Source organism: Sebastes fasciatus, chromosome 8 (assembly GCF_043250625.1).
Source record: "Sebastes fasciatus isolate fSebFas1 chromosome 8, fSebFas1.pri, whole genome shotgun sequence".
Taxonomy (NCBI): Eukaryota; Metazoa; Chordata; class Actinopteri; order Perciformes; family Sebastidae; genus Sebastes; species Sebastes fasciatus.
Window position 1 is genome coordinate 24,036,277 of NC_133802.1, and position 18,656 is coordinate 24,054,932.

Here is an 18,656-nt window from a genome sequence, read left to right on the forward strand (position 1 = left end):
ATTTATTATAATGGCAGGTTTAGTCCACCATATTGCTGTGCACACCACTGTCAATTTCAGTCTTAATGTAGGAAAATGTATTTGATTTGTGTTTCTTTGCAGTAATTTAGTAATATAGTAGTATCTGTGTTTCCCTGCAGCTTCAGTGTAGTACTATAGTAGTAATATAGTAGTATCTGTGTTTCCCTGCAGCTTTAGTGTAGTAATATAGTAGTATATGTGTGTTCTCTGCAGCTTCAGTGTAGTACTATAGTAGTATCTGTGTTTCCCTGCAGCTTCAGTGTAGTACTACAGTATATATCTGTGTTTCCCTGCAGCCTCTGTGTAGTACTATAGTAGTATCTGTGTTTCCCTGCAGCTTCAATGTAGTACTATAGTATATATCTGTGTTTCCCCTGCAGCCTCTGTGTAGTACTATAGTAGTATCTGTGTTTCCCTGCAGCCTCTGTGTAGTACTACAGTATATATCTGGTGCAGCTTCAGTGTAGTACTATAGTAATATCTGTGTTTCCCTGCAGCTTCAGTGTAGTACTACAGTATATATCTGTGTTTCCCTGCAGCCTCTGTGTAGTACTATAGTAGTATCTGTGTTTCCCTGCAGCTTCAATGTAGTACTATAGTATATATCTGTGTTTCCCTGCAGCTTCAGTGTAGTACTATAGTAGTATCTGTGTTTCCCTGCAGCTTCAGTGTAGTACTATAGTATATATCTGTGTTTCCCTGCAGCTTCAGTGTAGTACTATAGTAGTATCTGTGTTTCCCTGCAGCTTGAGTGTAGTACTATAGTATATATCTGTGTTTCCCTGCAGCTTCAGTGTAGTACTACAGTATATATCTGGTGCAGCTTCAGTGTAGTACTCTAGTCTATATCTGTGTTTCCCCTGCAGCTTCAGTGTAGTACTCTAGTCTATATCTGGTGCTCAGGTGGAGACATCACTGGAGGAAGCTCCTCTTGAGCGAAAAACCGCCCCAGTGCGCATGCGTGGAACATTCGATCACTGGTTGTTGTAGCTAAGCTACTGAGCTACGAATCCAGCAGACATGGAGAGAAAAGGTAAATCTGTTACACCGACACACCGCCGCACACTGTAGGAGTACATGTTATCCCGGGTATAGTGTTGACACTGCAGATTGTGTCTCTCTCTGCGGTCTCTAAAGTGTTAGCAGAGCTGCAGACGTTACAGAGGAGGAGGTTTAATTGAACGCGTCTGTCTGTCACGCACTGTTGAGCTGCGTTAGCTCCTCTAGACGTTAGCTTTAGCTTCAATGAGACATGATAGGATTATGTAGCTGCGTGTAGCTCTCTAGCTCAAACACACAACCTTTAAAACACCCACATCATTAACCAGGTGTTGTGTTAAAACGACTAGTTAGCCACCAGAGTGACTCATGCCACACTAGTGTTTTGCAGAGGAACGGTTACCTGGGAGGTTAGCTTGGTGCTCAGTGATGTAACTGAACGGCTTCCAATATCAAACAGACAGATGCATTGTCATTTAGATATTGGTTGTTACATATATGATATAATAGAGTGCATTAATGACTGGGTTTATAGGCTGTAGGGGGAGTTATAGTTGTATATATTCCCCTCCTGCAAGTGTCATCCCCTTTTTGTCTTGAGTGTGACAACAAATGGCAACCCAGACAATGGAAAGATAATTGGTCACTGCTTTTCTTTTGACAGTTCTGGCCCTTCAGGCGAGGAAGAAGAGGGGGAAAGCAAAGAAGACCAGCAAAAAGTGAGTTTTTTAATTTTTTTAATATATATATATATATATATATATATATATATATAATCCTATTTTAAGCTCCTCATCTCTTCATTTTGTACATGACACCCTCCTCAAGAAGCATGCATTTAGTCAGTTCACTCAGAGAGAGGTGGATGATGGTGACACCTTGACTGCTTTATTTTGGTTTGTGCATGATCCAAACATAATAATAATAATAATAATAATAATAATAATACATTTATATATATAGCACTTCTCAAAACAGATGTTACAAAGTGCTTCACAAGACAATAAAAACAGATAAATAAAGTAAAAGATATGGTAACTGCTAAAACAGAACATCAGAAAGCAAAGAAGACCAGCAAAAAGTGTTTTTTTTTTGTATATATAACCCTATTTAAAGCTCCTCATCTCTTCATTTTGTACATGACACCCTCCTCAAGAAGCATGCATTTAGTCAGTTCAGTCAGAGGTGGATGATGGTGAGACCTTGACTGCATGCTTTATTTTGGTTTGTGCATGATTCAAACATAAAAGACATATCTCAAAAAAATCATGAGCACTCTGGGTTGGTTACCCATTTTGCATGTGGTTCAAGTCAGGACATTAGCATTATTCAGTTCAGTCAGAGGTGGATGATGGTGACACTTTCAAGATTCAAGATTTCAAGAGTTTTATTTGCCATTTGCACCTATAAGTACATTGGAATTCTGAGCAGTTTACACCGAGTCAGCTTTAAGAAAAGAAAAAAGGTATAAGGTAATTTCAGTACAAAATAAGTAGCACATTCAACTCAACACAATAAATAAATAAATTATTAAAATATAAAACGCCCTCAGTGTAGTCAATAAATAAACTAAACTACCCTCTGCATAGGAACGATACCCCCAGAATACAAATATACAGTATATATGCTCCATGACCATGTGAAAAGAACTTGTAACTCTCAAAAATATTTGACTTCATGCTTTATTTTGGTTTTGTGCATGATCCAAACATAATAAAGGGATATCTCAAAAGAATCATGAGCACTCTGGGTCGGTTACTCATTTTGCATGTGGTTCAAGTCAGGACATTAGCATTATTCATTCCAGTCAGAGGTGGATGAAGGTGACACCTTGACTGCTGCATGCTTTATTTTGCTTTGTGCATGATCCAAATATAATAAAGATATATCTCAAAAGAATCATGAGCACATAACTGGGTTGGTTACCATTTTGCATGTGGTTCAAGTCAGGAAATTAGCATTGTTCAGTTCAGTCAGAGGTGGATGATGGTGACACCTTGACTGCATGCTTTATTTTGGTTTGTGCATGATCCAAACATAATAATAATAATAATAATAATAAAAAAAATATTCATATAGCACTTCTCAAAACAGATGTTACAAAGTGCTTCACAAGACAATAAAAGCAGATAAATAAAGTAAGAGATATGGTAACTGCTAAAACAGAACATCAGATATTAAAAGAAGATAGGGTAAAACAAATATGGTAACTGCTAAAACAGAACATCACAAAACATATCAATAATAGAAGTGGTAAAATGGTAGGACAAGTTGATAAGACAAATATACAGTATATATACATAAATGTGTATTAATGTACACATGCATCCAAAGACAGATGTATACATACATATATGTATACCAAGTCTTCGACTTATAGGAATGCTATCCTAAAAAAATGTGTTTTCAAAAAAGACATATCTCAGAAGAATCATGAGCACATAACAGGGTTGGTTACCATTTTTGCATGTGGTTCAAGTCAGGACATTAGCATTCTTCATTTGGACAGTTATTTTCATAAGATGTAAGCTATACCCGTATAGGATGTGCAGTATGCAGTGCCAGAAATAAACCACTCGAAGGCTATGTCCTACTATAAAAATAGTGTATGAATGATTGCATTAAGATAATGCAACGTTCAGGGCTCGAGAAAGCGTTGATCTTTCTACTGATTGTTTTGGTGTACCTAACAATTTACTAATCATGCCATCAGTGGCATCCTCGGGAGTGTTGCATAACAGCCTGCGCTATATTTAAAACCAGAGAATGAAGAAGCCCACATCAGCCCACCGAAGCATGGCGTTTCACTGAAAACGGCACTATTGCAGATACTCACCTCCTGACAGCGTTATCTTCATGGCTCAAACAGGCATGTCCATCATACAGAAGAATCATATGATACTAAGACGCTAAATATAACTTAAAACAACCGTTGCATGCCACACAGTCATGCTTGCATGCTGAGCACCTTATGTATAGAAAGAGAGGTAACCCTTGTAGTGAAAGACTGTAGGAGCTATTGGTCTGTATCAATTGTCAGGATAAATATCTGTTTAATTTAAGCCTCTCTGGGAAAACACATCATCACAAAATACATCAGGACAACTTGAATATTAGAGGCATAGTTGCCTTCTCACCCAAACTGAAAAAATAGGAGCACCCACCCAAAATTAGAGCAGGCAGGTATTTTCCTTTCATGACAATGGACTAATCTGAGTTTCTTTTTTATTAATTTATTTGACAGGGACAATACATGTAGGCATTGTTACACTTGATCAAAGTGCAACCGATGCAATGCATATAGGACTTCTAGCCGTAGCTAATTTGCAGACCTTGTCCCTGGTAAGGCTTTTAAGAAAAAAGAAAAATACATAATACCACATCATACATAAAAATCACATAATACAACATCGTACTTTACAATCAATATACATATGTATGTTCCCAATCAGAAATCAGTGTTCACAGGTTAGGTTTAGTTTCAGCCAGTGTTTCACCTTTTCATTAAACGTCTTGAGGTCAGGTTGTATTTTTATTTTTTATTTTAATTATATAATTGTGTCTGGCTCCAAATTTAAGTAATGATATTGTTTTGGTTCCTCCCTGTCTTCAGTCTTCGCTAGTCAGTGAAGAGCCGTGACTGAGTATGAGAATTGAGAAGATTAATTATTATCAATTCTGATTGTTTCCTACAAATGTGTTTTTAATTACAATAAATGCAGTAATGCAAGAGTAGCATTTCAAATGAAAAAAACCAAACATCATTAAAAAGTCAAAATTCACTAATTAATTGTAGCAGTTTGTTCTGTTAGTATTGATGCACAAACATGCCTTAAAATCTCTCTGCTACAAATAACCGTGTCAGGCATGAATAAGTAGGTTGCAGATTATGCGGAAACCAGCAGCTCATTTGCGAGACACTACAGACCAGTTTAGGAATTTATTTGAATGTGATCTCGGCTCTCTTGCCTCCCGCGGTGATGAGCAGCTTTAATCTGGTCTGTGGAGGAAGTAACATCAGGCTGCGTGGCTTTCAAGTTAATATTAGGAACTGAACCGTTGGCAAACACATATTATAGGATGTTACACATAAATACACAAAGTGCTCACATGCTAGAGTGATTTTTTATTACTGTACAAAACAACTGATGATGTTGTTCTGTGATTAAAGCTGTAAAGCCTGATCCTTTTTCCTACACATTGGCTGTCAAAAATGCTCTATTGTGCTTGGTTGAAACACCAGAATCGCTATGTTTTTAATTTCTCATTTAAAGAGTTGTATTACTAATATAATGATACCTCAAATGAGAGATTAATCTCATTAAAAAATTGAGGCACATTCTCCTTATATGGTTTAGACTTGATTTTTGCTAATGTTTTCTTTTGCTAGTTATTTGTTTAGTGTAATTATTTTCTTGTTTAGTAGCCTATATTTAGTTTTTGCGTGATAAGTATTTTGTTTGTGGGCACCCGTTGTTATATATGTAGGTGGGCAGGTAGGACCATCATGCACCTTGGTGGGCCGATGGTTTTCTTACCAGAACAGGAGAGGCAGCGACATCAATGTTTTCTTTGTGCTTTGTTTGCTTGCTTGCTTTTTTGATGAATAAACCATCAGAAACAAACACATTTTGCATGGACAGTGGACTCTTCTGCTTGCGTAAACCACTTACCCATGGCGCGTCAGTGGTCCTTTGATTTGAGTTTGATTTTGCAACAAATGGCCACTACATAAGGTACAGTATATCCTCTTAAGAAGGGCATCATATATTCAACTTATACACTTATCTTGTCATTCAGTGATGCCTGCGTTGTTAAATTGTTAGCTGCAATTAAGGTCAAAACACCGGGAACTAACTATAGATTACAAAATCTGAATATTTAATATGCACAGACTTTCATACATTCCCTTTCTTTATGCCAAACATTAATTGTGTATGAACACTTACCTGACCTTGAGTCGTATTCTTAATGCTCTTTTCTTAATATCTTCATTTTGGTTTAGTCTTCTACGACTTGCTCTAGAAGTACTTTGTCTCTTCCGTCTGACAGCCAGACATAATGACAAAATAATTGAGCTTTGTAATTGCGGGACACTAGTGACACACAGGCTTGTACGCTAATCTCTTTCTTAATGATGATGCATGTACTTTTTCTTTTTTTGAATGCAGCTGCAGTTGTTTTTTTTACCCTGATCCTACTAATTTAGTATCTACCAACAGCAAGTACTCAAGTCCTGATTCAACAGTCTTTTAAACAACACATTTGCACAGCACGCACTTAACCTGAAATAGGACTGCGTTAAGATTAGTAAAACCATTCTTATTCAGATATGTATTAATAAAATATAGCCTGCAGCACAGATTTCCTTCAACATCTCCTATATTTTGTGTGTGAGATATCTGTGGAAGGAGTCTGTGGATCTGTTGTGGCAGGAATGGTTTGACAAGGTTTTGACAGCGTCTCGTCACCTCCAGCAAGATATAGAAGTTCAAATGCAGTTTTCATTTTGTTTTTATAACTCAAGTTGTCTTTGCTTACGGTCTCTGTTAATGTGCAAGCTGCTGTGTATTTGTTTGTGAATATTTGCATCCAGCAGATACAGGTGCAGATTAGCTCTGGACGTCGCTCGCTATTTGTTTTCAAGTATTTCAAAGTCATTCAAGTTATTGATCACTCTTAATGGTGTTTAACATAAATTTAAAAGTATAGATCATTTCAGTGGGTTAAACCAGGAGCGATACTGTCAAACCAACAACACTTAAAGACAGTTACACCAAAGCTCACACCATAATTCCCAGATGATATGATTCAAATTAACAACCTGTCAGAGGGTTAAAGGTCTGGTGTCTGGCCAGTACAGCTCTCCTGTGGGAATAATGCCAATTGCTGCTCTGCTGTTTTGTTTTGGGAACAGTAACCTGTAATGCATTAAGCAGGATCTGGGTGTGGTTAAATCTACGGGGTGGAGGCTAATGAAAGTTAACTGAAACTCTATAAATGAACACTTCCATTACCGTTGCCTTGTTAAATATTTGTTGAATGGGTTTATATAATTATATGGCAGGTAATTGATAACAAGTGCTGTAAAGGTTAAAAGACTTCTGTTCCTAGGCAGGAAATAATACGTCAGGGTCTCTGTTGCTAATCAAGTCTGTGATGGTTTGTGTGCATGTGTTTGTCCATCAGACAGCCAGTCAACCCTAGGGCTCGACAGCAACCCCAGCAAGAAGCGTCGCCTCAGGAACCCGAGGAACCTGAGGAGATCCTCGGCTCTGATGATGAGGAGCAGGAGGACCCCAACGACTACTGCAAAGGTGAGTATACGTCTTAAGGCCTTTGCACACCAAGTCCATAATATTTTATTCTGAAATTGTTGCACGTTTAAAAATAAATCCGACCTCACGTTGTGTCAATCACGTTTGCACACACTGACTCCGAAACTTTCATCTGTCATTAAAGTTTTCAGAACAGGTTTGATTTTCTGTTTTTTTCGCATCCGTCAAAAGGCAAAAGAGGGTTTGACCACTCAGAGCCACCGTAAATGCAAATGTCATCATCCAAAATAGCATGATAAACATTCACTTCCTCTCCCAGCACAAAGCACTTTACAATAATGAAATAAAGCAATACAGACATGCAGAATTTAAAGATAGATTATGGCAGGTGATTGCAGAACAGCACGGAATTGGGGATGGTTGCAAAACAAAGCATGTGGGAAAGATTAGACAAGAGTGATGGTGCTCTGGGCAGCTAAATGATGGCCTCTTGCTAATGTCATTCATTCATTAGCCACGTTTGGGACTAGCGCTATCCATTGTACCCACGTAATTAATTCAGTTTTGACTTGTATTGCGAATTTTCACAACGAATAGACATGTGCTGATCAGCTGTCAATCACTTGCAAACTCTGTTCAAACGGTCAAACTAGGCGGCGCTGATCAAATATGAATCAATATTCTGTTACTGTAATGTCTATTTCTCTCCTCAAATGTTTTCAGAAACATCTTGTAGTGTACTGTTTAGCTGTAAAATTAGAAAGTTTGTGACCCGGCAGCCATGTTGAGATCTGTTGAGGAAATACCAAGCACCACCCACCAGCCGGAGCACAGCCAATAGGAACGCTCTCTCTCTGAAATGAGCTGTGATTGGCCAAAGTCTCCTGTCACGGGCAATTTTTTTAAAGCCTGAAAACAGAGCAATGAGGAGGTGCAGAAGTCTAGTTATCTCTCAGAACACTTGAATTACAATATGCTGAAAGGTTATTATGGAATTTTTGCCCAATGATGCCAAAAATGTTCTGCCTACTGCAGGTTTAAGATCTTTGTATGACAGTTACAATAAAAGAGTTTTGCCTTTTATTAGGTTGTTGACTGACTGTCTGAACTCTCTCGTCAACGTGCGTTTTCTCCTCTTCTAGGTGGTTACCATCATGTAAAAGTAGGAGACCTTTACAACGGAAAATACCATGTAATCCGGAAACTGGGCTGGGGACACTTCTCCACCGTGTGGCTCGCCTGGGATGTCCAGTACGAGAAAAACTTTACTGCATATTCTTACTGCATTGTTTTGTTTTTGAGGCCTGAAGTTGGATACAGCTTCAGTAGCAGCTGACTCTTGAGACTGTTGTGGTAGGACCTTGTACGATGCTTCCTGTTAGCGAACGTTACTTGCTCTGTGGTTGCAGGGTGAAGAGGTTTGTTGCAATGAAGGTGGTGAAGAGTGCGGAGCACTACACGGAGACAGCAGTGGATGAGATCAAGCTCCTCAGATCTGTGAGTAGATGAGTTAAATGTACACGGAAGTTGTTGTGAGGTGAAATCAGGAAGCACAGTAAATGTACACAAATAACACACATAACAAAAGGACAACAGGATCTTCCGTACAGTGAAAACCATTACAGACTTCACATAAGGTGTGACTTCACATACAGTACTGTGTAACAACATTCAGCATGCTAGGCGTGTGTGTTCAAGCAGTATTACATGACTACAGCTTAAGAGACAGGCATGCCGATCCTGTATTGGTCCAGTCTAACATTAGTAAGTGTAAATCCTGATTGTTTGGATTGCGTTGTTCTGTTTCTTTGTTCCCAGGTTAGAAACTCAGACCCCAATGATCCCAACCGGGAGATGGTGGTCCAGATGGTCGACGACTTCAAGATCTCTGGTATCAATGGAACCCGTATCCTTTAAAGCCACATATTGTTAATACTTCCTGCTCTTTTTTATGATTCAGATTTGATCTGTTTAATTGCTTCCCCACTGGAAAGACTAAAGCCTGTTAATTCTTAGAAAAACATTTTGACAAGGAGAGGATCATTCTTTCCACTGGTGTCAAATTTAGCTGTGAAAGCAGTATGCAAGTAACAATGTAAACAACAGGTGACAGGTTTACAAAATGGAACCTTGTGTCCCAAACAGAACTCCACCTATCACCACACTTTGGCTGCGTAAGATCCCCTGAATGCCACAGGGAGAGCTGTAGCTGCAATATGACACTCCTCAACAGCACTGTAGTGTTCACACTCCCATGACCCACTCTCTTTTTTCATTATAGATAATGCTAATGATCTTCATATACAGTAGGTGAATGACCACAGGGCCTCAGTGTGTTTAGTAAATTGTTTTCTTCTAATGGCTTTCCAGTGTATTATCTTAACTGCCGTGATCTCCAGATGTCTGCATGGTGTTTGAGGTGTTGGGGCATCACTTATTGAAGTGGATAATAAAGTCCAATTACCAGGGACTGCCCCTGCCGTGTGTGAAGAGCATCATAAGACAGGTAACATTAGACCCACAGTGTCGCACCTTTTTGTATGCTGGTTGTAGCTTCCACTCGTTTACAAGAGCCAGGTAGCCTCCAGGGTGTGTGACGGGTATAAACCTGTCGGGGCAGAGCATTTTGTGTTGTTTTTTTTCAGTCAAGCAGCTCGTAATGCAACAAGTAACTGATTCAGAATCAGTTTTTGTTCGCCAAGTACGTACATGCAAGGAATTTGACTCTGGTTTTATGCATCTCTCTAAACATACTTACACAAAAATAGAAATAACCGCTAGGGACAAGGACAACAAAGCTGGACAGATATAGATAGGAATAGACAGGACTGTTATGTGCACAAGTAGTGGGAAAAAATAGGTGTATATATATCAATATTTTATAAATATAGCACCAATGACCAACAATAAAATAAAAATGTATATGTGCAAGTCAAGTGTTCTTTAAGTGTAAACAATACAAACGGATATACATGGACTGGATGATTATGTACTGTATATACATGTATACATGTCTATACTATTTAGCAATATTGATACATTTCACATACATTACCACTAAGTATTGCTCTTTATTTGTGCTTTGATAATTGATTTTACATCCTAAGTCTTTTAGTTTGCCCAGATTTGTGCTCCTATGAGGCATATGTGTATCAGCTTTTTATTCCATATATTTAAATTGTGAAGAACACCAAAACAGACATAGAGAAAAGGATGTTGAAATATATTTAAAAAGTGTTTATTTCAGTTAAAAAAAAATGCAGTTAAGCTTTTACAATCCTTCTCCATTTGTTAATTTCCCAGGTACTCCAAGGCCTGGACTACCTGCACACAAAGTGTCAGATCATCCACACCGACATCAAGCCGGAGAACATCCTGATGAGTGTTGATGAGCCTTATGTCCGGAAGCTCGCAGCCGAAGCCACAGAATGGCAGAGGGCTGGGGCGCCTCCTCCCTCTGGTTCAGCAAGTATGAGACAAACACTTCAACACTTCATTTGTACATTCATGAGCTCAGTTTGGTAACAGTTTGTACTCATCTGATGTTCTCTTTTTTTTTCCAGTAAGCACAGCACCTGCTCCAAAACAGGTACAACCATTTTGTTATTTACTCTTTGCATAGGACATCAACTTCCCACATTTTCAGTATAACACACAGTTAAAGGTCCAGTGTGTAGGATTTAGGATCTAGCAGTGCAGATTGCCACCAACTGAATACTCCTCCGCTCACGCCTCATTCTAAGTAACGAAAACATAACAATTCCTACTTTCAGGTGATTATAAACTAATGAAAACATAGTTATGAATATTATATTCCATTTCTGCCAATAAATCCCCCTCAATCCTACACACTGGTCCTTTTAAAGCAGTCCCACAAATACGCAACTGTCCATGAGGGCTATTTCGTTTCTTACGTTCTTCTCTGACAGATGGTGAAAATGTCCAAGAACAAGAAGAAAAAGTTAAAAAAGAAGCAGAAGCGTCAGGCGGAGCTGCTGGAAAAGTGCATCCTGGACTTGGAGGAGATGGAAAAGACCACAGAGACACGAGAGGATGAAGAGGATGAAGATGAAGACCCACAGTCACCAATGGGACGGGCCTGTGCCCCTCTCAGACAGGTGTCTATTCTGGAGCTGGGAGATGAGGAAACGGAGGGTAAGAAGCCAACACCACAGAGCGCTTCTTAAATTTGTCATTGCTGTTGGTTAAAGTTCTGTCACGGTTGTGAGACGGTAATAAAATCCTCGGTATGAGTCATTTGAAAAATAAATGTCATCTGTCTTTTCCTGATCATTTCAGAGAGCAGTGTGAATGCAGATCTCCAGAGGGTGGGACCAGAGTTGGAGGTTAACTGTAATGGCCACGTGGAGGCGGACCAGAGGGAGTCCCAGTGGAGGGACGAAGACCAACACAACGGCAACGCAGAGCCCACAGAGAAATGTGCCAGTCAGGAGGAGCAACACGAGGAGTCCCCTGTTCACTTCATCTGCAACGGTGTGGACCCTGCAGATCTCAAGGAGCTGGACACTGACACTGAAGGCAGGGGTTCTCGCAGCAGTGGAGTAACTGAGAGACACCTCCCTGCTGGGCTGGAGGACGGAGAGCTGGAGCGAAGCATTTTGCTGGAGGAGGGTGATGACGGGCCCGATAGCGAGGACGGTCAGTCAACCAAAATCAGTATATTTACTAACAAAGAGTTTTTTTGGTAGCTGTTTGCTCTGGCTTGCCTGCTTTGGAAGTCTAATAACGGCTCAGCCATGTGAACTTTGAAATATTGATCGGTAGTCTCTTCTTTTATTGGATGTTTATCTCATTCTTATCTCTTCCTCTCTCTCTGCTCTGATATAGGCAAGCTGACAGCAGGATCCCTGCTAGTCAACCCCCTTGAGCCAGTTAATTCAGACAAGATCAAGGTCAAGATTGCAGACTTGGGAAATGCCTGCTGGGTGGTGAGTAGTTAATGACCTGAGGGATTTCCTGATTAGGGATGAAGCCTCCAGCTAGGAACACATGCAGTGTCATCTAGCTACCAAAATAGAAATACTTTAATCTTCCAGCCCATTGTTCTAGCGGCGTAGCATCGTAAAACACACATTCAAACTCGACAGAAACAAAATATAACTCACCAAAACCATCTTGTGTGGTCTTTCCAACAATCACCAGCTCTGGTTTGGTCAAAATAAACCCTTATATCACTTTTCATTTTTCAGTCAGCCACCCACTTTTAAATCCCCTCTGATGCACATCTTCGTTATAATAATAATATTAATAATATATTATATTTTATATTATATTTATATTTTTATTATATATATATATATATATATACATATATATATATATATATATATATATATATATATATATATATTTATTTAATATTATGTATTAGTTAAGGTTGTAAGGACTTTGGCTGATGGTAGTTGTTGGTGGTTTTGTTTGAATATGCTGAATTGTAATTTTATGGGTTATTGTTGTTCGGACGATTAAGCTAAGACAGCTAATATGTGCTAACGTCAGTTTTCACTTGTTGCCGCGGTAATTATTCACTTATTCTGCCATTTATCCGTTTTCTCCACACTAACTGTCAACTTGATCGCTGACAACCCAGAGACACCACGTGATACCAACGTTGTTATGCTATTGGCTCACCAGTCTTGTTAGAAGTGGGAACCAGACGTCATATATCTTCCACAGAGATAAACAAAACATAAATTTTGAACCCAGCAAAATTTTTTAAAATGATTAAATCAGTCATAATTTCTTTTTTTTTAAAGGAAAAAACACTTTTATTTGGCACCTTTCTAAAAGCTCTGTGGATGTATTATTTTTCAAAAATGATTTGTGTAATTAAAAATGATATCAATAAGACCTTTAATTTGTTGTATAGATCTATGTTTTGAAATTGAATGGTAGATGAAGTTGAATAAAGTTGTCCTCCGGTCCTCGGCTCTGACACTGTCACATATTTTGGAGTCCTTTTTTTTAGGATTTGTTTCCCCCCCCTCTGTCTCTCCTCTCTCAGCACAAGCACTTTACAGAAGACATCCAGACGCGGCAGTACAGATCCTTAGAGGTGCTCATCGGTGCTGGATACAGCACACCGGCCGACGTATGGAGCACAGCCTGCATGGTGAGAGATTGAACTGACAATCAGCTATATCGCACTGTATTAAAACCAAAGAAAAAAAAAAAATCATCATCCATATGTACCTTGAACTGTTATGATAGTGTAGCAGGTGGTGCGAGGGAGTAAATATATCCCTCCATACTGTGTCTTTTCCTGTGTTTATGATGATTGTGTTGTGTTCTCAGGCCTTCGAGCTCGCCACAGGAGACTACTTGTTTGAACCACATTCTGGAGAAGATTATTCCAGGGATGAAGGTATTGCTGGGACTTCCTCTTCCTCTCTTTCTCCAGTTATAACTGCACAGCATTAATCCTAAATGATATATTGATATATTGAAATTATTGAATATTGAAATTTTGAAATTTATGCTTCACTGGTAGGACTCATTTAGCATTGGTGGTAACTTTTAACAGTTATTGCTACTGTGAAAAGCTTCATGATGTTTTACTTGTAAAATTAGCCCTCATCTGTGTTTTTATTGCCATTATGAATTATTTAAAAATATCTACACATCTAATAAGAGTTTCACAGTAAGCATGGCAAGTTATTGTGCAGATGGAATAATAAGTTGCAGTGCACTTTGCTTAACTTTCCACAGTGTTAACACTTAAATGAGGTACTCCATTACAGTGAGAAGAAATGTAGATGTGAATCATGTGATGATGAGAACCAACATTCCTGTGTTTATTTCCTCTCTAACACCTCAAACCACACTTTTGCTGCGCTGGAGACGGGGCCATCTCTCATTTCCTTCCTCTTCTTTTCTTCATCTTCTCGCTCACTCACTCTCTCCACGTTTCATTTGTTCTCATCCTTACGCTTCCTTTATGTTAACGTTGGCTTGATGCTTAGCGTGAGGTTTCTGTGCTGACATGATTCTGCTGTGGCATGTCAGGTCAGGTATGTGTGCTAAGATTCAACCTTCAGTTTATTGGCACACGCCCCGCAGCTGCTGTGAATTGGCTTTTACACCTACAGTACAGGAACTCATGAGGCTGTTGCTTAATATTCTTCCACAGATTGCTCTGTTGTGTTTTTTACTAATCTCTTATTCTGTATCAGGATCTGTTGTACAAGTTTTAGTGCGTATGTCTTTGATGGCTGTGCTTTAAGCCTTATTTTGGGTCATGGTTTGTTTTCCTATATGAAAGTGAATGGCCTACATGTGTTTGTAGCGTTTGATGTGAAAAAATGTCCCGTCATCCGAGGCTGTCATCATCCATTGTTTCTTAATACATTGTTTCACGTAACGGTTTGCCATCTCTCTCCTGTCTCCTCTCCTCCTCCCCTCTCTAAACCCTCTGACTTTCTGTCTCTCCTCCTCTGATGTGCCTCATTTCCAGACCATCTTGCTCTCATGATTGAGTTGCTCGGTAAAATCCCTCGTCACTATGCACTGAGCGGGAAATACTCACAGGAATACTTCACCAAGAGAGGTACGCCACCCCTCTGTCTGTGGCTCGCTCTGGGGACGGTGGATGGGAGGTGAAGGGGGGAAGGTTCCTGTCAGCACATTTAGATCTACCAAAACTGTTGTGCGTGTGCAGACAAAATAATGAATACAGACCGATAAATGTATGTTACTTTGAACAATGCCATCAGACATTGACTCAAGTCCCTCTTAGTTGTAGCCATCTCCAGACTTGGCTGCATACTTGATACAGTATTGATCCCTGGTGGTCAAATACATTTAACTTGTGGTGTTTCTCTTATTTACAGGCCTGAAGGGTATATAGAGCTGCACTATTAATCAAATATTAATCGCGATCATGATTTTGACTTCCCACAATTAAATCGACTGTGATATTGACGTTTAAAATGCTCCGCTCATAGAAAACTCAGCTGCTTGTCAAATCAAGCGCTTCCTAAACTAACAGCCATCCACCGGGGGGTGATCCAGATGTTATGGCTTCAAGAGGGAGCTGTTATGCAGCTGGGCGCGCACCTTATACAGTTGTAGCCTGTGAAAACAGAGAGCAGATGAGCAAAATGAAAATGCACTGAATTCAGGTGAAGAAGAAGAACCTTATTTTAAGTCTTATATTGATGCAAAGATTTGTACATTTGGTTGCGTTCAAATGAAACTTGTGTACACACAATATGCTCGGCGTTCAAGTGGCTATGTCGTGAGAACACCGCTGCTAAGCAACAGCAATATTAGCGTTACTGTCGGCGTCTAGAAGCCACAGAGGCTAACAATTTAGCAAGCTAGAAAGCTTAACTTAATATGAGCAACTGAATGTGTTAGCTTTGAGATTGAATTACAGGCGTATCAGTTAAAGGCCGAGTACAGATTTCAGAAAGAGTATTTCTTTCATCTTAGATGTATAAATTTGTCATCGGCAATATGGGAATTTTGTCACTATCCCGTCCAGTGTCTGTGATTCTTTGATTGTCGACACACAGAGATGGAAAAAGTTGAAGAACGTTACAGCTCTTGTAATGTCTGGTGGCCTTGTTTGATAATTCTAACTGTAGGTCTGTGCACCTCCAACCTCTGCAACAATCTGGCCCATACAGTATGTGTGTGTGAGTACGGTGTGCTGTCAGCCTGACCTCTCTCTTCCTCCACCCACACACCCAGAGTGGGCCTGTGACCGGGACACTGTCTGACCAATCTGTTGTTTGTCTTGTCTGTCTTGTCCCTCTCCTCTTGCAATCGTCTGCCTTGTAGACCACATAGCGCTGATCATTGAGCTGCTGGGGAGTGTCCCACGCAAACTCATAATGACCGGCAAATATTCCAAGGATTTTTTCACCAAGAAAGGTAAAACAAAGAAGCATCAGTGTCGAGATTAGAGGAGGCTTTCTGCCTGTCGTTAAGATCATGCCCTGGAGCCGCTTATCATTTTTTCACACATCTGTTGTGTGAAATTTTTTCACTTAAACTTTTGTTAAAACATTTACAACATTAGATATTACAACTCAAAAGAAATGCCTGTTTTAGAAATACATTGACAGTTATTTTAAGTAAAATATTCAATGCATGTCATATCTAGATGTTTGATTATGTTTTCACTAGGGCTGTCAAAGTTAATGCGATAACGCAAATTCGTTTTAACGCCACTGATTTCTTTAATGCATTAATGCAATCGATCTTTCAGAGGTTGTATCACAGTTTTAAACTGATATGAAACTAGAAAACCTAAAGAATCCATTAGTACCAATCATGTCATACCAGCTTGTCGTGAAGGAGGCTAAATAATGCTCCAAACTGAAGCTAAATTTTGGCGAGGAAAACTGTCATGGCCATTTTCAAAGGGGTCCCTTGACCTCTGACCTCAAGATATGTGAATGAAAATGGGTTCTATGGGTACCCACGAGTCTCCCCTTTACAGACATGCTCACTTTATGATAATCACATGCAGTTTGGGGCAAGTCATAGTCAAGTCATCACACTGACACACTGATAGCTGTTGTTGCCTGTTGGGCTGCAGTTTGCCATGTTATGATTTTAGCATATTTTTTAATGCTAAATGCAGTACCTGTGAGGGTTTCTGGACAATATTTGTCATTGTTTTGAGTTGTTAATTGATTTCTAATGATAAATACATACATTTGCATAAAGCAAGCATATTTGCTCCCATGTTGATAAGAGTATTAAATACCTGACAAATCTCCCTTTTAAAGTACATTTTGAAAAAAAAAAAATATGCGCTTAATCACGATTAACTATGGACAATCATGCGATTAATCTCAATTAGATAGTTTAATCGATTGACAGCCCTAGATTTCACAGACACAGTAGTGAATTTACATGTGGGAAATTGCTGTGCTGTATTCCTGCATGGCTCTCTGAAGCAGCGTCTGCCTGTTCGTCTGCAGGTGATTTGAAACACATCACCAAGCTGAAGCCGTGGGGTTTGCTGGAGGTGCTGGTCGACAAGTACGAGTGGCCCCGCGAAGAAGCCGAGTGCTTCACTGACTTCCTGCTTCCCATGCTGGAGCTGATCCCAGAGAAGAGAGCCACGGCCGCGGACTGCTTGCGTCACGCCTGGCTCACCCTCTAGTGGACACCTCCAACCATTACACCTCCCCTCCCTCCCAATCTCTCCAGAGACTGCAACAGATCACTTTCCAGTTTGGGCATATCAGATGAATATTTATTTCTCTTTTTTTTTTTGTTATTTTTTGGATTTCTTATGTTCTTGTTATTGAACTAATGCTTCTGTGTACGTTTGCTTTGTATATGTTGGTTCTTCTCTCAGTGTGATGACGTCAGGAATCCAGTGGATTATATTACTTTGTGGTCATGTTGGCTCCAACCTGCTGTGCTCCGTTCACCCTCCCAACTAAGCAAACCTGTTATTGTACTTCTAGTGACTCATCCTTTGTTTGTTACACTCCTGCACTAAACAAATTAAGGATATGTAGCCTTTCTTGGTCATTCTGTCCCCTTTAAAAGGATCCGCTATCACTTCTTTTCTCGTGCATTTTCATTAGTGCTGTGTTGTTGTTTTTTAACAATTATTTGATCTTATATTAAAAACATGTAAGGTATATATTTTGTATTTGTAAAGTAGGCTTAGGAAGTTGCACACTGGGCTGACACTTACACTGACTGTGGTAATATTCTCAGCATTTCTCCAGACAGAGTTTCTTACTGAGACATCCACTGTCTGATAATGTAGGTCATATTATTTAGCCATAACAAATCCGTTGTCACCTGGTACTTAGTGTGGTTAGTTAATTAGAATAAATGAGATCTTTCATTCTCATGGGAGGCTGGTATTCTCATACGACTATTACAATTCAGGAATATAGTGTTTTCAAGGTTTCAACAAGACGACATGTTCAGAAGCCCAATTTAAAGGAGGAAAAAAGTGAAAATAAACTGTATATATCTGTACCAAAGAGGTTGCCTTTATGTATATTACAGTTATGTACAGTTTTTAACAAATCTTATATCTTAGCTAAAGTTATTTAGCTGGGTAGCTGTGTTTTAATAAAGCGTATGGAAGATGTTTTCGAGCTGTATGGCCAACTGTTCAATAATGTCACTGTTTTTACCATAGAAATGGTGAGATCTGATGTTAGCGTAATGGTGTCCCAAATTGATCATATCAAAGTAACCGATGTATCTATTGAGCCTAGATTAAAAACTAAATGTACATCAGTGTCAGATTCAAGAACATAGACTTTGTGTAAGCTGTCGATTTACAACACACCATACAATAAAAACAGATGTTCATACAATACAAAGCGACTGTCGAGCTTGTTTCTCTGA

The 18,656-nt window shown here is 39.3% G+C and overlaps 1 protein-coding gene across 3 annotated transcripts; it reads left to right on the plus strand.

Moving 5' to 3' along the window:
- Window positions 1–917: 917 nt before the first annotated feature.
- Window positions 918–18,631, plus strand: srpk1a (SRSF protein kinase 1a). 3 transcript variants are annotated; one of them, XM_074644532.1, is made up of 16 exons: window positions 918–1,054; window positions 1,685–1,739; window positions 7,210–7,337; window positions 8,441–8,549; window positions 8,708–8,795; window positions 9,117–9,204; window positions 9,698–9,804; window positions 10,602–10,767; window positions 10,862–10,887; window positions 11,228–11,453; window positions 11,598–11,957; window positions 12,147–12,247; window positions 13,324–13,431; window positions 13,614–13,683; window positions 14,773–14,865; window positions 17,255–18,631. In XM_074644532.1, the coding sequence occupies exons 1-16, from the start codon at window positions 1,042–1,044 to the stop codon at window positions 17,437–17,439; spliced, it is 1,923 nt and encodes a 640-aa protein (XP_074500633.1). In that variant the 5' UTR covers window positions 918–1,041; the 3' UTR covers window positions 17,440–18,631. The 3 variants fall into 3 exon arrangements, with proteins under 3 accessions (XP_074500633.1, XP_074500634.1, XP_074500635.1); XM_074644533.1 differs by lacking the exon at window positions 14,773–14,865 and adding an exon at window positions 16,104–16,196; XM_074644534.1 differs by lacking the exons at window positions 918–1,054; window positions 1,685–1,739 and adding an exon at window positions 2,037–2,101.
- Window positions 18,632–18,656: the final 25 nt, after the last annotated feature.